At 40.0% G+C, this 20,352-nt stretch overlaps 1 protein-coding gene across 1 annotated transcript in view; it reads left to right on the top strand.

Moving 5' to 3' along the window:
• The first annotated feature begins 11,935 nt into the window (after positions 1-11,935).
• Positions 11,936-20,352, top strand: part of COMMD1 (copper metabolism domain containing 1) — a 147,880-nt gene continuing 139,463 nt past the window's right edge. The window contains exon 1 of the mRNA XM_007189711.3: positions 11,936-12,149. Coding sequence (XP_007189773.1) covers positions 11,973-12,149 — 177 coding nt within the window. The 5' untranslated portion in view covers positions 11,936-11,972. The remainder of the gene's footprint in view (positions 12,150-20,352) is intronic.

The following is a 20,352-nucleotide window of genomic DNA, read 5'->3' as shown; positions in this document are numbered from 1 at the left end:
ATGGCTGGGTAGTATTCCATTGTGTGTATATACCACATCTTCTTAATCCATTCATCTGTTGATGGACACTTAGGTTGCTTCCATATATATATATATATATATATATATATATATTTTTTTTTAATAACATTTATTTATTTATTTTTAGCTACGTTGGGTCTTCGTTGCTGCACGCGGGCTTTCTCTAGTTGCGGGAGCTGGGGCTACTCTTCGTTGCGGTGCGCCGGCTTCCATTGCGGTGGCTTCTTTTGTTGCGGAGCACAGGCTCTAGTTGCGCGGGCTTCGGGGCTTCCGTAGCTGTGGCTCGTGGGCTCTAGAGCGCAGACTCAGTAGTTGTAGCGCACCGGCTTCTATGCTCCGCGGCATGTGGGATCTTCCCGGACCAGGGCTCGAGCCCGTGTCCCCTGCTTTGGCAGGCGGATTCTTAAGCACTGTGCCACCAGGGAAGCCCAATATCTTGACTAATGTAAATAATGCTGCTATGAACATTGGGGTGCATGTATCTTTTGGAATTAGTGTTTTCATCTTCTTCAGATACATGCGGAGAAATGGAATTGCTGAGTCATGTGGTAGTTCTATATTCAGTCTTTTGAGAAACCTCAATGTAGTCTTCTACAGTGGCTGCACCAATTTACATTCCCACCAACATCCTTGCCAATATTTGTGTTCTTTTTGATGCTAGCCATTCTGACAGGTGTGAGGTGATACCTCATTGTGGTTTTGATTTGCATTTCTCTGATGATTTGCGATGTTGACCATCTTTTCACAAGAAGAATGTCGTCTATTCAGGTCTTCCGCCCATTTTTTAATCGGGTTCCTTTTTTTTTTTGGTACCGAATTGTATGAGCCGTTTATATTATAATTTTGGATATTAACCCCATATTGGTCATATCATATCATTTGCAAATATTTTCTTCCACTCAATAGATCGTCTTTTCATTTTGTCAGTGGTTTCCTTTGCTGTGCAAAAAAGCTTTCAAGTTTAATTAGGTCCCATTTGTTTATTTTTGCTTTTGTTTCCTTGTGACTGCTTTTCTTTGATTTAGATGTTGGAGTTGGTTGTTGGATATTGATTGATACTAGGTGGTAGTTAGAAATTTAAATATACACTGGTTAAATACCAGAGAATCTTAAAAGTTTTGGACCTGTGATTGCCTACCAAATCAGGACTGCCTGTCCAGTTAGTACAGTGCCTTAGTTTTACAGTATTTTCTCCTGCATAACATAGCCACTGACTCTTAGGGAGCCTGAACATTTTCATAACAATCATTTAGTTCAGTTATGTGCTAGTTGCAGTGCTAAACCCTTTACACGTTTCATCTCATTTAATACTCTCAACAATCCTATGAAGTAGGTGTCTTTATCTTTTTTGGTAGGAGATAAGGGATCGAAGCACAGAGAGAACTGAAGCCCAAGGTAAACCTGTAAATAAATGGAAGAAGTATTCCAATAGAGCAATGACTTCAGAGGTCATGAGCTAAACTGCTGGGCTTTTTTTACTTCTATATTTTAATATGAAAATAATGCAGGTGAGGTTCTTTCGATATTCGTTCACAAATAGTTACTTAACATCCATAAAATGATGGATGCCTGGGATAAGTTCAAGGACAATTGTTCATAGTACTTAATCCTGTGATCCTTAGGAGCTTTTACACTCACTCAGGATTCTGGCTGTAGAAGATAAAGCTTCTTAGGTGCTCTGAGATCCATAAGTCTAGGGCTGATTTCTCTTCAAAGGAGCAGATTACTTCTATGCAGCCCACAAACATGCTATGATTATTTGTTAAAACAACTAGTGTAGTATGATGGAAACAAGTGTGATGATGATGGAAATAGCATTAATTTGGGGGCTCAAAGTTCTGGCTTGAGTTCCACTTCTGCTACATATTAGCTATGTAATCTTGGGCGAGTCATTTAAGTTCTCTGGGTCTCATTTTCCTCATCTATAAAATAAGAAGGTTGAATTAGATGGCTTCTAAAGGCTTATTAAACTACTCGTTTTATCAGTGTGAGGAGAAGACCTGTCAGCCAGAAAGGACAAAGCAGAATTTGGAAGATGCCATTATTGGCTTTTGGGGACGGTCTCCATAGGTATGACAATTGCTTTAATTATAAGAGGTTTCAAGTTATAAATACATATTTTTCTTTTTCTGTGACAACTGATATTGGAATTATTTTTCTTCCTAGGATTAAGCAATAATAAATGCTGAACATTTGATGGCTTAAAAGTATTGATGTACACTAATTCTCCATTAGAATGGGATTTCAATAAGTATTAAAACATACAACTTTTGTAGGATACTTTATAGATACAAAGCACTGTTGCTAGTGAAGGATAGACATGTTGGAAAAATTCCTATTGCATCAGATCCAAGCAGAGTTAAGACATATGTGGGAATGCTGGCAATAACAGTAGCCTTATAGAATTTCTCTAATGATCTGTAAAATAGTTTTTATAAAACAATAATATTTGGCCAACCATCCAATTGAGGGTTCTCCTCTCTAGGATGGATGCTGAACCATGTTCTAAGCCCTCAATAATAAGACCGAGCCAGGCACCGTTTTGGATTGGAAAAGGAGGCAGGAATGTGTTTAACTTTTCTCTCTTAGGTTTTCACTCCATCTCAAAGACAGTTTTTTTTTAAAATTATTTATTTATTTATGGCTGTGTTGGGTCTTCGTTTCTGTGCCAGGGCTTTCTCTAATTGCGGCAAGTGGGGGCCACTCTTCATCGCGGTGCGCAGGCCTCTCACTATCGCGGCCTCTCTTGTTGCGGAGCACAGGCTCCAGACGCGCAGGCTCAGCAGTTGTGGCTCACGGGCCTAGTTGCTCCGCGGCATGTGGGATCTTCCCAGACCAGGGCTCGAACCCGTGTCCCCTGCATTGGCAGGCAGATTCTCAACCACTGCGCCACCAGGGAAGCCTGCAAAGACAATTTTTTAATTGTTATTTTTATTATCCATATTTCTTCTCTTCTGAATCAGTTTATGTTGTTGAGACCACCATTAAGCTCTGTTTTCCTAAACCATATTGTTTGCACCATTCTTTTTTAAAGTTTGGCTTGCAATATGTTAACATGAAGCAGGGGCCTGTTTTCCTTAAATACATTTTGATTTTTCTAATTTTCTTTGAAAGGTTTCTAGTTCACATTTTTATCACTTTCTAACCCTCCCAGTTATAAGATTTCTGTCTGAAAATGGGAGAAGGAAAAACCAAAGGGGGGTGCTGGAAAACTTAGAAGTTTTGTGATCTATTATAAGTAAACAAGTAACCAGATGTCCTATCTAAAAACAGAAATGAACTAATATTTAATTATTGTAGTACTGTCCAGAGCCATAGAAGTTGCAAATTTGTGGGCAAAATAGATGACTGTTATTTTGGAGGTCTAGGGTGTGGAGGGACACAGCACAAAAAGAGAGGCAGCAAACACTGGATACCTCCTGATGGAACACGAAACAAGCTGAACCTGAGTCTAATCAAGTTCCTAGATCTAATTACAAATTTACAGATTTGTAGGACATACAAGGATAGAAGAATATATTTTTAAAAAATGATACCATGAGGATATAATCAATAAAATCTAAATCATGGGAAACTCATTAGGACAAATGACCTACAAATGAATTGCAAGAAAATGAAAACAAAAAACAATGAAGTTGGAAGGGGAACCTGTAGGTAATTGCATTTGGCTGGCTAATCAACTACTTAAATATTCAGACAAACAGTTAAAAAATATGAAGTTTGGGCTTCCCTGGTGGCACAGTGGTTGAGAATCTGCCTGCCAATGCAGAGGACACGGGTTCGAGCCCTGGTCTGGGAGGATCCCACATGCCGCGGAGCAACTAGGCCCGTGAGCCACAACTACTGAGCCTGCGTGTCTGGAGCCTGTGCTCCGCGACAAGAGAGGCCGCGATAGTGAGAGGCCCGCGCACCGCGATGAAGAGTGGCCCCCGCTTGCCGCAACTAGAGAAAGCCCTCGCACAGAAACGAAGACCCAACACAGCCAAAAATAAATAAATAAAAATTTAAAAAAAAAATATGAAGTTTGTAAGACAATCGGAAATTTGAATACTGATTGATACTTAATGATTGATTATAAAGAAAGTATTTTTTAAATGTAGAATATGGAAAAATGTATTATGGTTTTTTTAAAGAGCCTTTATCTTTTAGAGAAGCATACTGAAATATTTACAGATAAACTGCTATGGTATCTGGGATTTTCCAAATAAAAGAGAAGGGTGAAGTGGATGGGAGTAGAAAGGAAACAAGATAGGCAGTGTGTTGGTATTCATTGAAGTTGGTGATGGGGGCATGGGAGCTCATTATACTATTGTTTTTACTTTTTATGTGTTTGAAATTTTCCATGAGAAAATGTTTTTTAAAAATGTTTGGCTATTCAAGAAGAAAACAAGACTAGATTTCTCCATGTATTTTCCATCTTTCCAAATTCAATCCCATTGAAATCTTTGAGTCTGAATTTGAATTAAAATACTTTAAAATGCAGAATGAGAGTTTTGTTCTGTGGCAGTTTCATTCCAAATGCTTGCTGTGATAGTTATCTTGATTAACACAGCTCATTAAAGGATAAAATAACACACAAGATACATAGAGAGGTAGCCCACAAATAAATGAGCCCCCATATGCTCTGAACCATCATCTACTCTGTCACCTAAACCAGAAACCTGAGAGTCATTCCTTTCCCTCTTCCCTCATCCAAACTCTGCTAATTTTACCTCCTTTATGTCAAAAATCCATCTTATATTCTCCATCCTAAGTGCAGCTCCCTTAGATCAGACCCACATCATCATCAGTTTGATTACTGTGATAGTCTAGCTTTTGGCCTCCCTTGCTCCTTCAGTTCATTGCCACACCACTACCACAAAGGAATCTTAAAAGCTCAAATCTGATCTTGTTATTACTCTTCTGCTTAAAACCTTTCAGTGACTCTTCAAGGACCAGATATAAAAATCAGCATTACATGTAAACTTTCCATCTCTATGACCGAGGCCCTGTCTATCTCTCCAGGTTTATTATCCTAGGATCCTGGTTCCACTTTGCTACTGTAGGGGGGGAAGCTATGTATTTTTCTTTCTACCCGTCTAGGTGCTTGGCTGGGGCTCTGTAACAAAAGATAGATAACAAGAGAAAAGCATACAGATTTATTTAATGTAAGTTTTATGTGGCAGGAGAGCCTTGATAAGGAAATTAAGACTTGAAGAAGTGGTTAAAACTGCGTGTTGCTGTGATTTGATGAAGAGTGGAAAGTTGTGGGAGAATGTGATGGGACAAAAGGATATGAGCTAAGGGTAGTCAACTGGGAAAACTTAGTAAAGCCTGGTCCTCCCTCTATCTTTGGAGGTAAGAATGCTCTGGGTATAGGGAGGATACCTCTCACATGAGGGTCTTATGACCTACTTCAGGGGAGATGGGGGAGGTCAGAGAATCCTTCTTGCACCTGTCGTTTCTCAAGTTCCTTCAAATATTCAATATGCCAAGGTGCCATATTTTGGGGTAGTGTGTCTTGAATCCTATCATTACACTATGGGGTTCCTACTGTACCTCAATACACCACTGTGTTTTGTGCTTGCATATATAGGGACGTGCTATTTCACCCGCAACATACCTGGCTATTCACATTAAGCCTTTCTTTGACTGATTCAAACTGAGTTAATAATTATTTTCTTTCCTTCACCACCAATTCTGATAGCTACTTCTAGGTACTAAGTAGTAACAACCCTTAGTTCATTGCATTTTAATAATTTATTGATATAGAGGAGGAAAAAATAATTTTCCCTCCCACTTTTCTGTTCTGGCTGGGACCCCTGTATCAAAAGACAGATTAATGAGAAAAACAGAGGTTTATTAACGTGTATACCTCATGTATACATGTGACATACCCAGGGAAAAATGAGTAACTCAAAGCAGTGGCTTAGAACTCCTGTTTATATACCATCTTCAGCCAAAGACAAAAGAAAGGACCATGTCCAGGAGCTCATTTATGGAGAGATGACAGGGAAAAGCATGGTAAACAAGAGTAAGTTATCGCAGATTTAAGTCGGTGCATTCTCCATTGATAAGGGTCTAAAGTTGTCTTCTGGGATTGGTTTTTGTACTTTCTGGTAGACAGGGAAGGAGGGACACCTTTGAAAATGTATGTCCTGCTTTTAGGTGAATAGGAGAAGGGCTGTGAGCTTTCCTTGTATCTGCTTATTCTCAGTTGCCTTCAGCTCAGAAGAATCCTTATGCCAAAGTGGTATATTTTGGGGTGGCATATTCTGCTACCCTTCATTTACATATTATTTTCCTTTACCAGAATGTAAGATTTTAGAGCAGAGTGTCTTATTCATTCTGTATCCCCTGGAGCCTAGCAGAATGATTGGCACAAAGCTCTCAACCAATATCTGTTGAGTGGAGAGTGAATGGAGATTAAAGTAGAACTGGAAAAGGCAGAGGAGAGACAGGGAGCAAGGAGAGTTTATTGCAAAACTTAGGGGCCCCTGTATTTCCACATTATTTCAGTTCACATTTTAAATTTTAACATTTTGCAGAGCTGGAAAATCTTATAAAAACATGTATTGCTGGCCTGAGACCAAACAGCCTGTAAGCCATAATAGGAGCAGTTTAATAGGGGAAGCAACTAGTTGCTTAATGAGACTTATAATGGGAACCTATTTGACCACAATGAAAAGGAAACCTGTTTAGCAGAAGGGCCGCTAGTTAGATGCTTATAATTTCCTTTGAGCCAAGGCTCAGGGTATTTTCCTTGCTGTTGTCTCACAGCAATTAGGCAATTCTTTTAACAGGCCTGCGTCCAGGTTTATCATCTGCGAAACAGGTTGTGTTTTGAAATTTAATAAAATAAAGCTTGTGCTTTGATCCTTTTGTTTGAAACGCATTCTAAAAATGCGGCTATTACCAGCCTTGAACAGTTACATTGGCAATAGCAGCCCCTGGTGGCACAGGGATGATTTTCTTTTATTGGTCACCTTGGTGTTTTGGAACTTGTAGGCTCAGGCAGGCCCTGTGTTAAAAAACCAAATTCAACTGAGTAAATTTTAAAGATTTTACTGGCTTTATTCAGTGATTCATGAATCAGGCAACATCCAATCTAGCAAGTAGAAAGTAGCTCCAAGGAGCTGTACAAAATGAAAGACTTTTATAGACAGAGGGAGTGGGAACATGGAAGTTACACTAGACAAAAAAGAAGGTTGGTTATTACAAGGTCACCTTTGTTTAGGGGATGGCAGGGATCTATCAGTTTACCTAACCGGTGTTGATTAGGAGATTCCCAATTGGTAATTAAGTCTCAGTTTGGTGATGTGGAGCTTAGCATAAGTGACTCCATTTTGGGCCTCCTTTCTTATTTTTAACAAGTGATATGTCCAGGTATAACATACATTGGAATAAAAGTTGAATAATGATAGTGATATGCAGAATTTCCCCCTGCTTCTAATAAAAGAGCAATCTATTTATTGTAAGGATTAATTAGAACTGGGAGTACTAAGAGAGAGTTCTTAGAACCAGTGGAAAACTAGCAGGCTTACAGAAACTTCAGAGGGGTAAATTAACCCCTAAATATTGTAGACTACATTTGGTGTGTATTTGCATTTTGGGGAGAAAATATCTGAGGCTTCTATAAGATTCTGAAAGCATCTAATTTTATCAAAATGGTTATGAAACACTATGTAAGGTGTGTGGCTTTTCTCAGTAATGTAGAACACATGTTCTTTAAAGCTTTTCATTAAAAGAATTCTGATTTTAGGACGCACATCTTTTTTTAAAACTGAAATATAGTTGATTTACAGTATTGTGTTAGTTTCAGGTATATGACAAAGTGATTCAGATATATATGTATTTTTTTTTTTTTTAAAGGATTTTCTTATTTATTTATTTATTTATTTATTTATTTTTGGCTGTGTTGGGTCTTCGGTTCGTGCGAGGGCTTTCTCCAGTTGCGGCAAGCGGGGGCCACTCTTCATCGCGGTGCGGGGACCGCTCTTCATCGCGGTGCGCGGGCCTCTCTCCATCGCGGCCCCTCCCGTCGCGGGGCACAGGCTCCAGACGCGCAGGCTCAGCAATTGTGGCTCACGGGCCCAGCCGCTCCGCGGCATGTGGGATCCTCCCAGACCAGGGCTCGAACCCGTGTCCCCTGCATTAGCAGGCAGACTCTCAACCACTGCGCCACCAGGGAAGCCCCCTATATGTATTTTTTTCCAGATTATTTTCCATTATAGGTTATTATGAGATATTGAATATGGTTCCCTGTGCTATACAGTAAATTCTTGTTGCTTATCTATTTTATGTATAGTAGTTTGTACCTGTTAATCCCATATTCCTAATTTATCTCTCCCTTCCTTTCCTCTTTGGTAATCATAAGTTTGTTTTCTATGTCTGTGGGTCTGTTTTTGTTTTGTATATAAGTTCATTTGTATCATTTTTTTTTTTAGATTCACGTATAAGCAATACCATATGATATTTGTCTTTCTCTGTCTGGCTTACTTTACTTAGTATGATATTCTCTAGGTCCATCCGTGTTGCTGTAAATGGCAATATTTCATTTTTTATGGCTGAGTAATATCCCATTATTCCAATATTCCAGTAATATTCCAATATGTGTGTCCATATACATATATATGTACATATATATACCACATCTTCTTAAACCAATTGTCTGTTGATGGGCACTTTATTTATTTATTTTTATTGGCTGCGCAGTGCGGCTTATGGGATCTCACTCAGTTCCCCCACCAGGGATTGAACCCGGGCCACGTCAGTGAAAGCCCAGAATCCTAACCACTAGGCCACCAGGCAACTCCTGATGGGCACTTTATCTTTTCATTAAATAACTTTTTATTACAACAATATTACATGTACACTGTAGACATTTAGAAAAATCAGGTAAGCAGAAAGAAGCAAATAAAAGCCATCTGCTCAGAGATATACTTCATAACCATGTTGGTAAATAACTTTCCAGACTTTTTCTAGGCAGGTTGATAGATTCAACTATATAAACCTAAGGAACATATTGCAATGTAAGTGACAAACATTAGTATTACTAATGTATAAAGAGCTGTTAGAAATCACTGAAGTGACAAACCTCTATAGAAGGTGGACAAGGAAATGGGAAGAAATACAAGCAGTCAATAACTATATATAAAAAAGTCCTCACATAAAGGTGGTTGTTTAAAACAAGACAGCAGGCCCCAAATGGAGTCACTTATGCTAAACCAGCCCCACATCACCAAACCGAGAATTACAGTTTCACCTTTCCCAGAAATGGAATCTTAAACCAGCCAATCAGGAACCGCCTAATCAGCACTAGTTAGATAATCTGCCTGATAGATCCCTGACGTCCCCTAAAGGAAGGTGACCTTGTAATAACCAACCTGCTTTTTTGTTTTGAGGTACAACTTCCTTATTCTCACTCCCTTCTGCCTATAAAAGTCTTTCATTTTGTACAGCTCCTTGGAGCACCTTTCTAGCTGAGATTGGGTGCTTCCCTATTCATGAATTGTTGAATAAAGCCAATAAGACCTTTAAAATTTACAGAGTTGAATTTTGTGTTTTTAACAGTTCAAAAGGTACAAACTTCCATTTTTAAAATACATAAGTCCTGGGGTGTAATGTACAGCATGTTAATTATAGTTAATAATAGTGCATTGTCTTTTTTTTTTTGGCCGAGCTGTGTGGCTTGTGGGATCTTAGTTCCCCAAACAGGGATTGAACCCAGGCCCTCGCAGTGAAAGCGAGGAGTCCTAACCACTGGACGGCCAGGGAATTACTGAAAGTTGCTAAGAGAGTTAATCTTAAAAGCTCTCATCACGGGCTTCCCAGGTGGTGCAGTGGTTGAGAATCCGCCTGCCAATGCAGGGGACACGGGCTCGAGCCCTGGTCTGGGAAGATCCCACATGCCGCGGAGCGACTAGGCCCGTGAGCCACAATTGCTGAGCCTGCGTGTCTGGAGCCTGTGTTCCGCAACAAGAGATGCCGCGACAGTGAGAGGCCCGCGCACCGCGATGAAGAGTGGCCCCCGCTTGCCGCAAATGGAGAAAGCCCTGGCACAGAAACGAAGACCCAACACAGCCATAAATATAAAAATAAATAAATAAATTAAAAAAAAAAAAAAAAGCTCTCATCACAAGGAAAAAAAAAATGTAGCTGTGTGGTGATGGATGTTAACTAGACTTATTGCAGCGATCATTTTGCAATATATACAAATATGGAATCATTATGCTGTACACTTGAAGCTAACATAATTTATATTGTCATTTATATAAATTAAAAAAATTCACTCTCAAAATTTAAGAAATACATATTAAAACAATAAGATAGTACTTCTCATGTATCAGATAGCAAAGATTCTAAAGAATAATACCAGTCAGTGTTAGCAAGATTTCATGGAAATAAATAGGTACAGCCTTTCTGGTGGGTAATTTGGAAGTCATGTGCTTCATAGTGCTTTCTATCCACTCACCACCCTTATATTACTTTTTCCCTTACATGGACCATTCTCTGCAACTCCTGCAGGCACACTTAACAGGATGTATAGTTTATCTCTAGGTTTGTTTTTCTTGGAGTTCTGAAAGCATTTCTGAATTTGCTTTTTAGAAAATTAATTCCTTTAGGGAAAGAAATATCTTATATCTTTTCTAGTATAAAGAATACCTCCTGACTTCAGGCAAATGCTGGATAAATATTAGTTAAAGTAGTCTAGATCATTGATTCTCAGTAGGGTGGCACTACTTCGAAAGGGGTATTTCAGTTGTCACAATAATGGAGGGGGAGGAATGGCCCAGGCTGGACAGGCACCAAGGATACAAGACATCTTGCCATGCAGGGGACATTCGTGTAGGTGAAAAACCTACCTGTTTATTATTGTCTGAGCCTGAAATGTAACAGTTATACATTGAAATGCATATATTATAACTTTCTTTCCTTTTGCTTTTATCCTAAATTACAGTTAGGTCATTATATTGATTTTTAAATTGAGATATAATTCACATACTGTGAAGTTCATTTTCTTTTGAAGTGTACAATTCAGTGGGTTTAGTATATTCACAAAGTTGTACAATCATAGCCACTGTCTAATTCTAGAACACTTTCATCATCCCCAAAAGAAACCCATTAACAGTCATTCTCCATTCCCCACTCCTCCAGTTGCTGGCAACCATTAATCTACTTTCTGTGTCTATAGCTTTGCCTGTTCTGCACATTTCATATCAATGGGATCATACAATATCTGGCCCTTTATGTTTGTCTTCTTAAACGTAGCATGTTTTTAAGGCTCATCCATGTTGCAGCATGTATCAGTAACTCATTCCTTTTTATTGGTGAATAATATATTGATTTTTGGAAATTATATGGGTAAGAAGTTATATTATCTATGCACTTTATTTCAGGATGGTAAAGAAAGTGTTAACAAAATATTTGTTATAGAAAGGAACATTGGATCAGAGCCACTAATCTAGCTGGAAAGACAAGACACATGTATGTAAAAAGGCAATTAACAACCCAAGAAAACATACTACCAGGGTATAGTTAAATTTTTCGTGGACAAAGGTGCACAGGTAAGGATTAGGCAGAGATCAGATTTGAGTGATAGATCCTTTTCAGTTAATGGATTGGCAAAGCTTGCAGTGAGATACAGCCATCCGAAAGTTAAACTGCCACCCGCATAGGATGCTACTCCATCTAAAGTAATCTCCATTGAGCAATTTTTTCTTCGACAAGCCCCTGGAGTGATGAAGGAAATCAGCGGAAGCAAAGTGAGCGGTCTGGAACTTAATGGATTGATAGCTCCGCGGTGGCAAACCTAAGGGTTGGGTTTTGCTGAGCTGGGAGGGGCCAACACCGACCCCTGCTGGAACTCCGCCGCCGCTTTCCTCTCGCGCCTTTGTCCAGCTGTTTAGGCCCATATCGGCTGCCGTGGCAGGGCCACGCTCAACTGTTGGGGGGCGGGGCCTCCGCCAACTATGGCGGGCGAGCTTGAGGGATCTAAGCCGCTGAGCGGGTTGCTGAGCGGCTTGGCTCAGGACGCTTTCCATGGGCACCCGGGCATCACGGAGGAGCTGCTGCGGAGCCAGCTCTATCCGGAGGTGCCACCTGAGGAGTTCCGCCCCTTTATGGCGAAGATGAAGGGGATTCTTAAGGTACCGGTACTCCCTGCAGCCTCCGCCGCGGAGCCGAATCTCTTCCCCTACGCCCTCCGACTCGTCCCCCCAGAAGCTGAAAGGCTTCCCTCCTCAGACCTCCAGTCCAGGAGCTCCACATTACGCTCCTTCAGATCCCCTGCACTCGCTCTGTCCCTTTTCTCACTTTCTTAGGGCTCCCCGCAGCAGTGCTGACCGACACCCACCGGAGAGAACTCTTGGGTTTTGCCTCCAGACACTTCTCTCTTGTGTAGGTCACGATTTCTAGTTGCCTCGACGGATCTGTGCGCTCCATAGTTTTTAAAATTAAGAGCGATCAAGCTATCAGCTTTCCCTGGCCGTGGAAGTGTTCAAGAATGTTAAAGTGATCATGTGTATGTCGGGATAAGGGGTGGGTTAGCCGGAGTGAACCCCTGTCAAGCAGTCCACTGTATGGTTAAGAGAGCACGTTCACCAGCTGGAAGTCAAAGTGTAGCTCAGCCTGTCCAATAGAAATGTAATGAGAGCCAAACATGTAATTTTACAATTTCTAGTAGCCACATCAAAAAAGTAAAAAGAAAAAAGTGAAATTAATTTTAACATTTTGTTTAACCTAGTATATCCAAAGTATTATCTCTTCACATGTAATCAACATACAAAATATTGATGAGATGTTTTATATTATTTTTTTCACTAAGTCTTTGAAACCTGGTGAGTATTTTACACTTAAAGCACATGTCAGTTTGGACTAGTCACATTCCAAGTGCTCAACAGTCACTTGTGGCTAATGGCTACCGTATTGGACAACACTGGTTTAGACCAAGAACTAGTGATAGGACTGAATCTAGTAATTAAGTGTACTCTAGAGATAATCTGTAAAAATTATTTTTGTGGGCCTCCTATGTGTTAGGAACTCTGTTAGACATGTTATATTTTATTTAATTTGTTTCTTGCAAAAACCTTAGGTGGTGTACACCCATTTTAAAGATTAGGAAGCAGGCTCAAGGAGTCTAAGCATTTAGCCTAAACGTTCCACTTTGATTAAAGTCAGTGTTGAAATTTCATCTGTTATCCTTTTGCACTTACTGTGTTTCAAAACTGCTTATTATACCTTAAAAAGGCAGTTATGTTTTTTTTTAAGATTTTTTTGTTGTTATGGACCATTTTTAAAGTCTTTATTGAATTTGTTGCTATATATATATATTTACATCTTTATTGGAGTATAATTGCTTTACAATGCTGTGTTAGTTTCTGCTGTATAACAAAGTGAATCAGCTATATGTATACATATACCCCCATATCCCCTCCCTCTTGAACCTCCCTCCCACCCTCCCTATTCCACCCCTCTAGGTGGTCACAAAGGACCAAGCTGATCTCCCTGTGCTATGCGGCTGCTTCCCACTAGCTATTTTACATTTGGTAGTGTATATATGTCCATGCCACTCTCTCACTTTGTCCCAGCTTCCCCTTCCCCCCAGCCCCGCCACTCTCTAGTCCTCAAGTCCGTTCTCTACATCTGCGTCTTTATTCCTGTCCTGCCCCTAGGTTCATCAGAACCATTTTTTTTAAGATTCCATATATATGTTAGCATACAGTATTTGCTTTTCTCTTTCTGACTTGCTTCACTCTGTATGACAGACCCTAGGTCCATCCACCTCACTACAAATAACTCAGTTTCATTTCTTTTTTATGGCTGAGTAATATTCCATTGTATATATGTGCCACATCTACTTTATCCATTCATCCATCAGTGGACACTTAGGTTGCTTCCATGTCCTGGCTATTGTAAATAGTGCTGCAATGAACATTGTAGTATATGTCTCTTTTTGAATTATGGTTATGAATTTGTTACAGTATTGCTTCTGTTTTATGTTTCGGTTTTTTGGCCACGAGGCATGTGGGATCTTAGCTCCCCAAACAGGGATTGAACCCTCACCCCCTGCATTAGAAGGTGAAGTCTTAACCACTGGACCACCAGGGAAGTCCCCTATGTTTCTTTTTTTTAAAACTGCTTTTGCTTAGAGGATTTGAATCTGGAAAAAAAAAGCAAAGCAATTATTTCACAGAAAGTAAATGGATTGTCTCATAGAAATGTAAGGAGTAATATCTCATATGTGATTCTAGACATTCTAAGTAATTTTAGTTGATATCATAAATCACTAGTGAATACCTTGTATTTCTATCAAATATTACTCTTTGAGTGGTCAGAAAAGGTTTCCTAGAGAATTCGACATCTTACCTGAGTTTCTGAAGTGTTTGCTAGGCCTACAGGGGATGAGGATAAGGGACTGCAGGCCAAAAAGTAAGAACAGCACTTGTGTAGGCAATGTCTTAGGATTTCTAAATATTGGGGGCTACTTCTCTCTAGGTGGCCCGTATTTTGATTCTTTTGTTTTGTTATGAGATAAAAATTGCAGTATACTGCGAGAAAAGATTGTCTAGAAACTCTCTCTCTTATTTTCTTTAAAATACATTGCTAAATAATATCTAGGTCTTGCTCTCACTATTTTTAGTCCTCTGCCTGAAGCTAGAATACTTAAGTTTTCTGAGTGGTTTTTGAGTAGCATGGTTCTTTTGATATTGGGAGTAGAATAGAAGATTTGCCTGTGCCTGGCAGCACAGCCTCTGCACAGCTGATTGGTCTGAGGTACCAAGGGAAATAGCCTTCGATTGTTTGACTTAGGGCTGAAACTATGGGCTCAAGATAACATCTAATTCCAATCTTCATTTACCTTATAAGCAACACTGAGGGATAAAACATCTCTCTAATTCTTATGGAAACATAAAAAGCAAACATGATTTTTAATCAAAAAGGCTTTGAGCAGAGATGGAATGTCTAGCTGCAATAAAAGAGAACATACACAAATAAACATGATGCAAGGATGCTGTAGTATTTGGAAGTAGAGGTCTGAGTAGACTACTGTGGACAGAAAAGCGATATTAGTTCCTCTGGCAGATTTCTTGGAGATGCCGTTTTTGTTGTTTTTTTCCCCCCCAAATAATTAATTATTTATTTAAGGCTGCGTTGGGTCTTTGTTGCTGTGCGCAGGCTTTCTCTAGTTGCGGCGAGCGGGGGCTACACTTCGTTGCGGTGCGCGGGCTTCTCGCTGCGGTGGCTTCTCTTGTTGCGGAGCACGGGCTCTAGGCGCGTGGGCTTCAGTATTTGTGGTGCACAGGCTCAGTAGTTGTGGCGCACGGGCTTAGTTCCTCCGCGATATGTGGGATCTTCCCGGACCAGGGCTCGAAGCCGTGTTCCCTGCATTGGCAGGCGGATTCTTAACCACTGCGCCACCAGGGAAGCCCCCATTTTTGTTGCTCTTGAAGAACGTGTAGAGTATTTTAGACTGAAATGAAGGGCAACCACATAGGGCATTTAGGCTAAGAAAGTAGCTGAGGTGGGGCAGGAAAATGTGGAGCAGCTTCAAGAAATGGTGAATAGCCCAATTTGACCAATGCATGGCCATACCCAATGTGGAGTATTGGTGTAGGAGGCAAGAAAAAGTGAAACAACTTTTTTATTCCTACTAACCTTTACTCCTGCATTTTTAGCAGGGTATTTTTTTTTCCCTTCAATTAAAAAAATTTTGGTAAAATACATAAAACATAAAATTTATCGCCTTAACCATTTTAAAGTATACAGTTCATTGGTATTAAATACATTCATAATGTTGTGCATCCATCACAACCATCTGTATCTGTAACTCTTTTCATCTTGTAAAACTGAAACTCTGTACCATTAAACAATGACTCCCTATAAACCACTCCCCCACTCCCCACCAGCCCCCACCATTCTACTTTATGTCTCTATGATTTTGACTACTCTAAGTATCTCATATAAGTGGAATCATACAGTATTTGTCTTTATTGTGACTGTCTTATTTCATTCAGCATAATGTCTTTAAGGTTCATCCATGTTGTGGTATATGTCAGAAATTCCTTACTTTTTAAGGCTGAATAATAGTCCATTGTATGTATATACCACATTTTGCTTATCCATTCACCTGTCAGTGGACACTTAGGTTGCTTCCTTGTTTTAGCTATTGTGAATAATGTTGCTATGAACATGGGTGTACAAATACTGCTTTGAAACCCTGCTTTCAATTCTTTGGGGTATATACCCAGAAGTGGGATTGCTGGATCATATGGTAATTCTGTTTTTAATTTTTTGAGGAACTGCCATTCTGTTTTCAACAGCAGCTGTGTCATTTTACATTCCCACCAACAGTGTACAAGAATTCCAATTTCTTCACATCCTTACCAGTTATTTTCTGTGTATGTGTGTGTGTGTGTGTGTGTGTGTTTTGCTAGTAGCCATACTAATGAGTATGAAGTGAGCAGGTTATATGTTTTTACATATTGATGAGAGCACAGGTCAAAACAGTTTTTTCTTTTGTCTGTGGAATCTCAACAATCTTGAATTCAACATGCAGGCTAGAATAAAAGCAGTGAGGAAAAATACTAAAGAAAAAAATGTAGGAGTCTAAGCAGAGGGAAAAAACTGAGGATAAAAATGGAGTAGTATCTCAATTGTCATTTGGTGGCCATACCTTTCAATCATCTATAGAACATCAAGTTCCGTAAAGAGAGTGAAAGTGAAAAGGGACAACAGGGATAGGAGGAAAGGAAAGGAGGGATGCGTAACTCCCGGCAGGGTATGGGCAGTGGGTACACATTAATAATCTCCTTATTGTCAGCTGCCTGCATTCATTTATTCATAGCCTGTGTTTCAAGTTCAGGTGCTTCCTGAGCTGTAGCCTTTCCCTCTAATCTTCACGTTCTTTGCCCGGGTGTAGTGTACTGATTGCTCACATTTGTACTGGTCCCTGTTTTCCACTTGAACTGGAGCTTTTCTACCCTACTTGGCTGGGACATTGACCCTCTGTAGCTTTGCCTGTTGATCACAAAAGGACAAACCCTTCATCTGCTTGTAGATACGTGAAGCTGACTGTTCACTTGATTTAGTTGTATTTTTTGGTATCTCCTGTGAAGCAGTGAAATCAATGAATTGAGAGTGGTGTGTTTAGTTAGGGAAATGACATCCTATATAAATACTCTGCCTTTTTAAAAATATTTATTTATTTATTTATTTAGGCTGTGCCAGGTTTTAGTTGGGGCACGTGATCTTTAGTTGCGGGATCACGGCATGTGGGATCTTTAGCTGCGGCATGAAAGATCTTTAGTTGTGGCATGTGGGATCTTTTTAGTTGCGGCATGCATGTGGGATCTAATTCCCCAACCAGGGATCGAACCCAGGCCCCCTGCATTGGGAGCTGGGAGTCTTACCCACTGGTCCACCAGGGAAGTCCTACTCTGCCGTTTTTATCTAATTTTTTTTTTGCTCACATTTGGAATTTCAACTTCTCATAGATATGTGTTTGCATACTCTCTATTTCTTGCTCCTGCTGTTAACCTCGCGGGTATGCTCCTTAATTCTAGTTTACTAGAATTCTAGAGAAAGATCTTTAACTATGAAGCTGGATCACAGTTTGTACACTTATGTTCTGTATTCACTACTGCCCTCTGTTGGTGATGATGTTATATTTCATCACTGAAATCTCATGTTAAACAAAAAAAATTTTTTTAATATTTATTTAGGCTCTGCCGGGTCTTAGTTGTGGCATGCAGGCTCTTTAGTTGCGACATGCATGCGGGATCTAGTTCCCCGACCAGGGATCGAACCCGGGCCCCTGTATTGGGAGCGCAGAGTCTTACCCACTGGACCACCAGGGAAGTCCCTAGATCCTGTTTTAGAAGTCTACAAATACATGCGACAGCTTATGGCTTGGCCTTCCTATTCCACTTCTGCCTCCTAGTCTATTCTCAGCACAGCTACCAGTGAACCTCTTTTCCCCCCCAACTTTATTGAGATATAATTGACAAATAAACCAGTGATCTTTTTAAAACATACATCATACCTACTAACTCTCCTGCTTTCAACCATTCCATATTCGTGGCTTCACCTCAAACTTCAAATAAGATCCAGTCCTTTTACCATAGCCTTCAAGTCCTTATGATCTCCCCCTTACCTATTTCTCTGATCTCATTGTCTTATTCCAGCCACACTAATCTTGTCTTTATTTAAACCTGGTAGGTGCTTTCTGAATTTCTTTAGGACCTTTGCAGGTAGTTGTCCATATGCCTGCAGTGCTCTTCCCCCAGATATTCATATGGATTGTTCATTTACTTCATTCATTCTCTACTTAAAAGTGATTTCCTATGAGGTCTTCCCTGATCTATACAAAGAGCCTCACCCTTCCTCTCCACTCTTTTTGCCCTGCTTTGCTTATCTTCATACTTAGCACTAACTGAAATTATGTACTTATTAGCTTGTTTATTTGTTGACTCCCCTATTAGAGTGTAAGCATTAAGAAGGCAGGACTTTATTATTATTTTTTCCTTTTTTATCACTAACACCTAAAACTGTTTCTGGCATGTGATATGCACTTAGTAAAAATCTGTAGAAAATGTGAATGAATGAATAGTGCTTAAATGTGGAGATTGCCATTGAAAAGGTAAGCACAGAGAGAAAACCTACACTACTTCTGTATGGGGAGAGCTGGAAGGTATAATACTCTGGAAGGTATAATCAGGGGTCAGCGAACTATGGCCCCTGGGAGAGTCTGGCCTGCAGCCCGTTTTTATAAATACATTTTTATTGGAACATGGCCACATGCTCATTCATTTACATCTTGCCTATGACAGCTTTCACCACTATAATAACAGTTGAGTGGTTGTGACAAAGATCTTGTGGCCTTCAAAGCCTAAGATATTTACTATCTGAACCTTTACACAAAAAGTTTGCCGACCCCTGTTTCAGAATGTTCTTAAATTCATAATGTTTGGTATTTGCAAACAATATTGTATATAAATTATAAGTTGGTTACTTGACTCAAATCTAAAATAGGAATATTTAGGAAATAGGGATTATTTGCTCTTATGTCCTCTTGAGGAATTTCACTAGTTTGTTCTTTATGCTCATGAGGTTTGTGGTAAATAAAAAATAAGCTTTAATAATTCTGTAGTACTCAGTGTGTGTTCTTGGTAAAACATGGTTATAATTTTTTTTTAATTTATTTATTTTATTTATTTATTTTTGGCTGTGTTGGGTTTTCATTGCTGCACGCAGGCATTCTCTAGTTGTGGCGAGCGGGGTCTACTCTTCATTGTGGTGCACGGGCTTCTCATTGCGGTGGCTTCTCTTGTTGTGGAGCACGGGCTCTAGGCAGGCAGGCTTCAGTAGTTGTGGTGCATGGGCTTCAATAGTTGTGGCTCGCGGGCTCTAGAGCGCAGGCTCAGTAGTTGTGGCCCATGGGCTTAGTTGCTCCACGGCATGTGGGATCTTCCTGGACCAGGGCTTGAACCCGTGTCCCCTGCATTGGCAGGCAGATTCTTAACCACTATGCCACCAGGGAAGTCCAATGGTTATAATTTGAACTTCGAATTTTTCTTCATATTCAGAGGATGTAAAAATTTTTTTTTTAATTAATTTTTATTTATTTATTTTTGGCTGTGTTGGGCCTTCGTTTCTGTGCGAGGGCTTTCTCTAGTTGCGGTGAGTGGGGGCCACTCTTCATCGTGGTACGCGGGCCTCTCACTGTCGCGGCCTCTCTTGTTGCGGAGCACAGGCTCCAGACGCCCAGGCTCAGTAGTTGTGGCTCATGAGCCCAGTTGCTCCGCGGCATGTGGGATCTTCCCGGACCAGGGCTCGAACCCGTGTCTTCTGCATTGGCAGGCAGATTCTCAACCACTGCGCCACCAGGGAAGCTCTAAAATTTTTGTTTATTAATATAATTTAAAATAATATAAAATTTAATGTAAACTTGAGAATCAAGTTTTTACTGTCAACATATGAAAACTGGTTTAAGTTTATTTGAGAAAATAATATCAGTAACATATATTAAGATTTAAAGTAGTAAAAGACTAAGAAATATTTGTATTTTATTTATTTTATTTTATTTATTTATTTTTAAAATTTATTTATTTTATTTATTTATATTTGGCTGAGTTGGGTCTTCGTTGCTGCGCGCGGGCTTTCTCTAGTTGTGGCGAGCGGGAGCTACTCTTCATTTGGTTCATGGGCTACTCTTCATTGTGATGCGTGGGCTTCTCATTGTGGTGGCTTTTCTTGTTGTGGAGCACAGGCTCTAGGCGCATGGGCTTCAGGGGTTTTGGCATGTGGGCTCAGTAGTTGTGGCTCGTGGGCTCTAGAGCGCAGGCTCAGTAG

This window comes from Balaenoptera acutorostrata, chromosome 12 (genome assembly GCF_949987535.1).
Source record: "Balaenoptera acutorostrata chromosome 12, mBalAcu1.1, whole genome shotgun sequence".
NCBI classification, from domain to species: Eukaryota; Metazoa; Chordata; class Mammalia; order Artiodactyla; family Balaenopteridae; genus Balaenoptera; species Balaenoptera acutorostrata.
The sequence above is the reverse complement of the archived record's forward strand: the minus strand, read 5'-3'. Positions and strand labels throughout refer to the sequence as shown.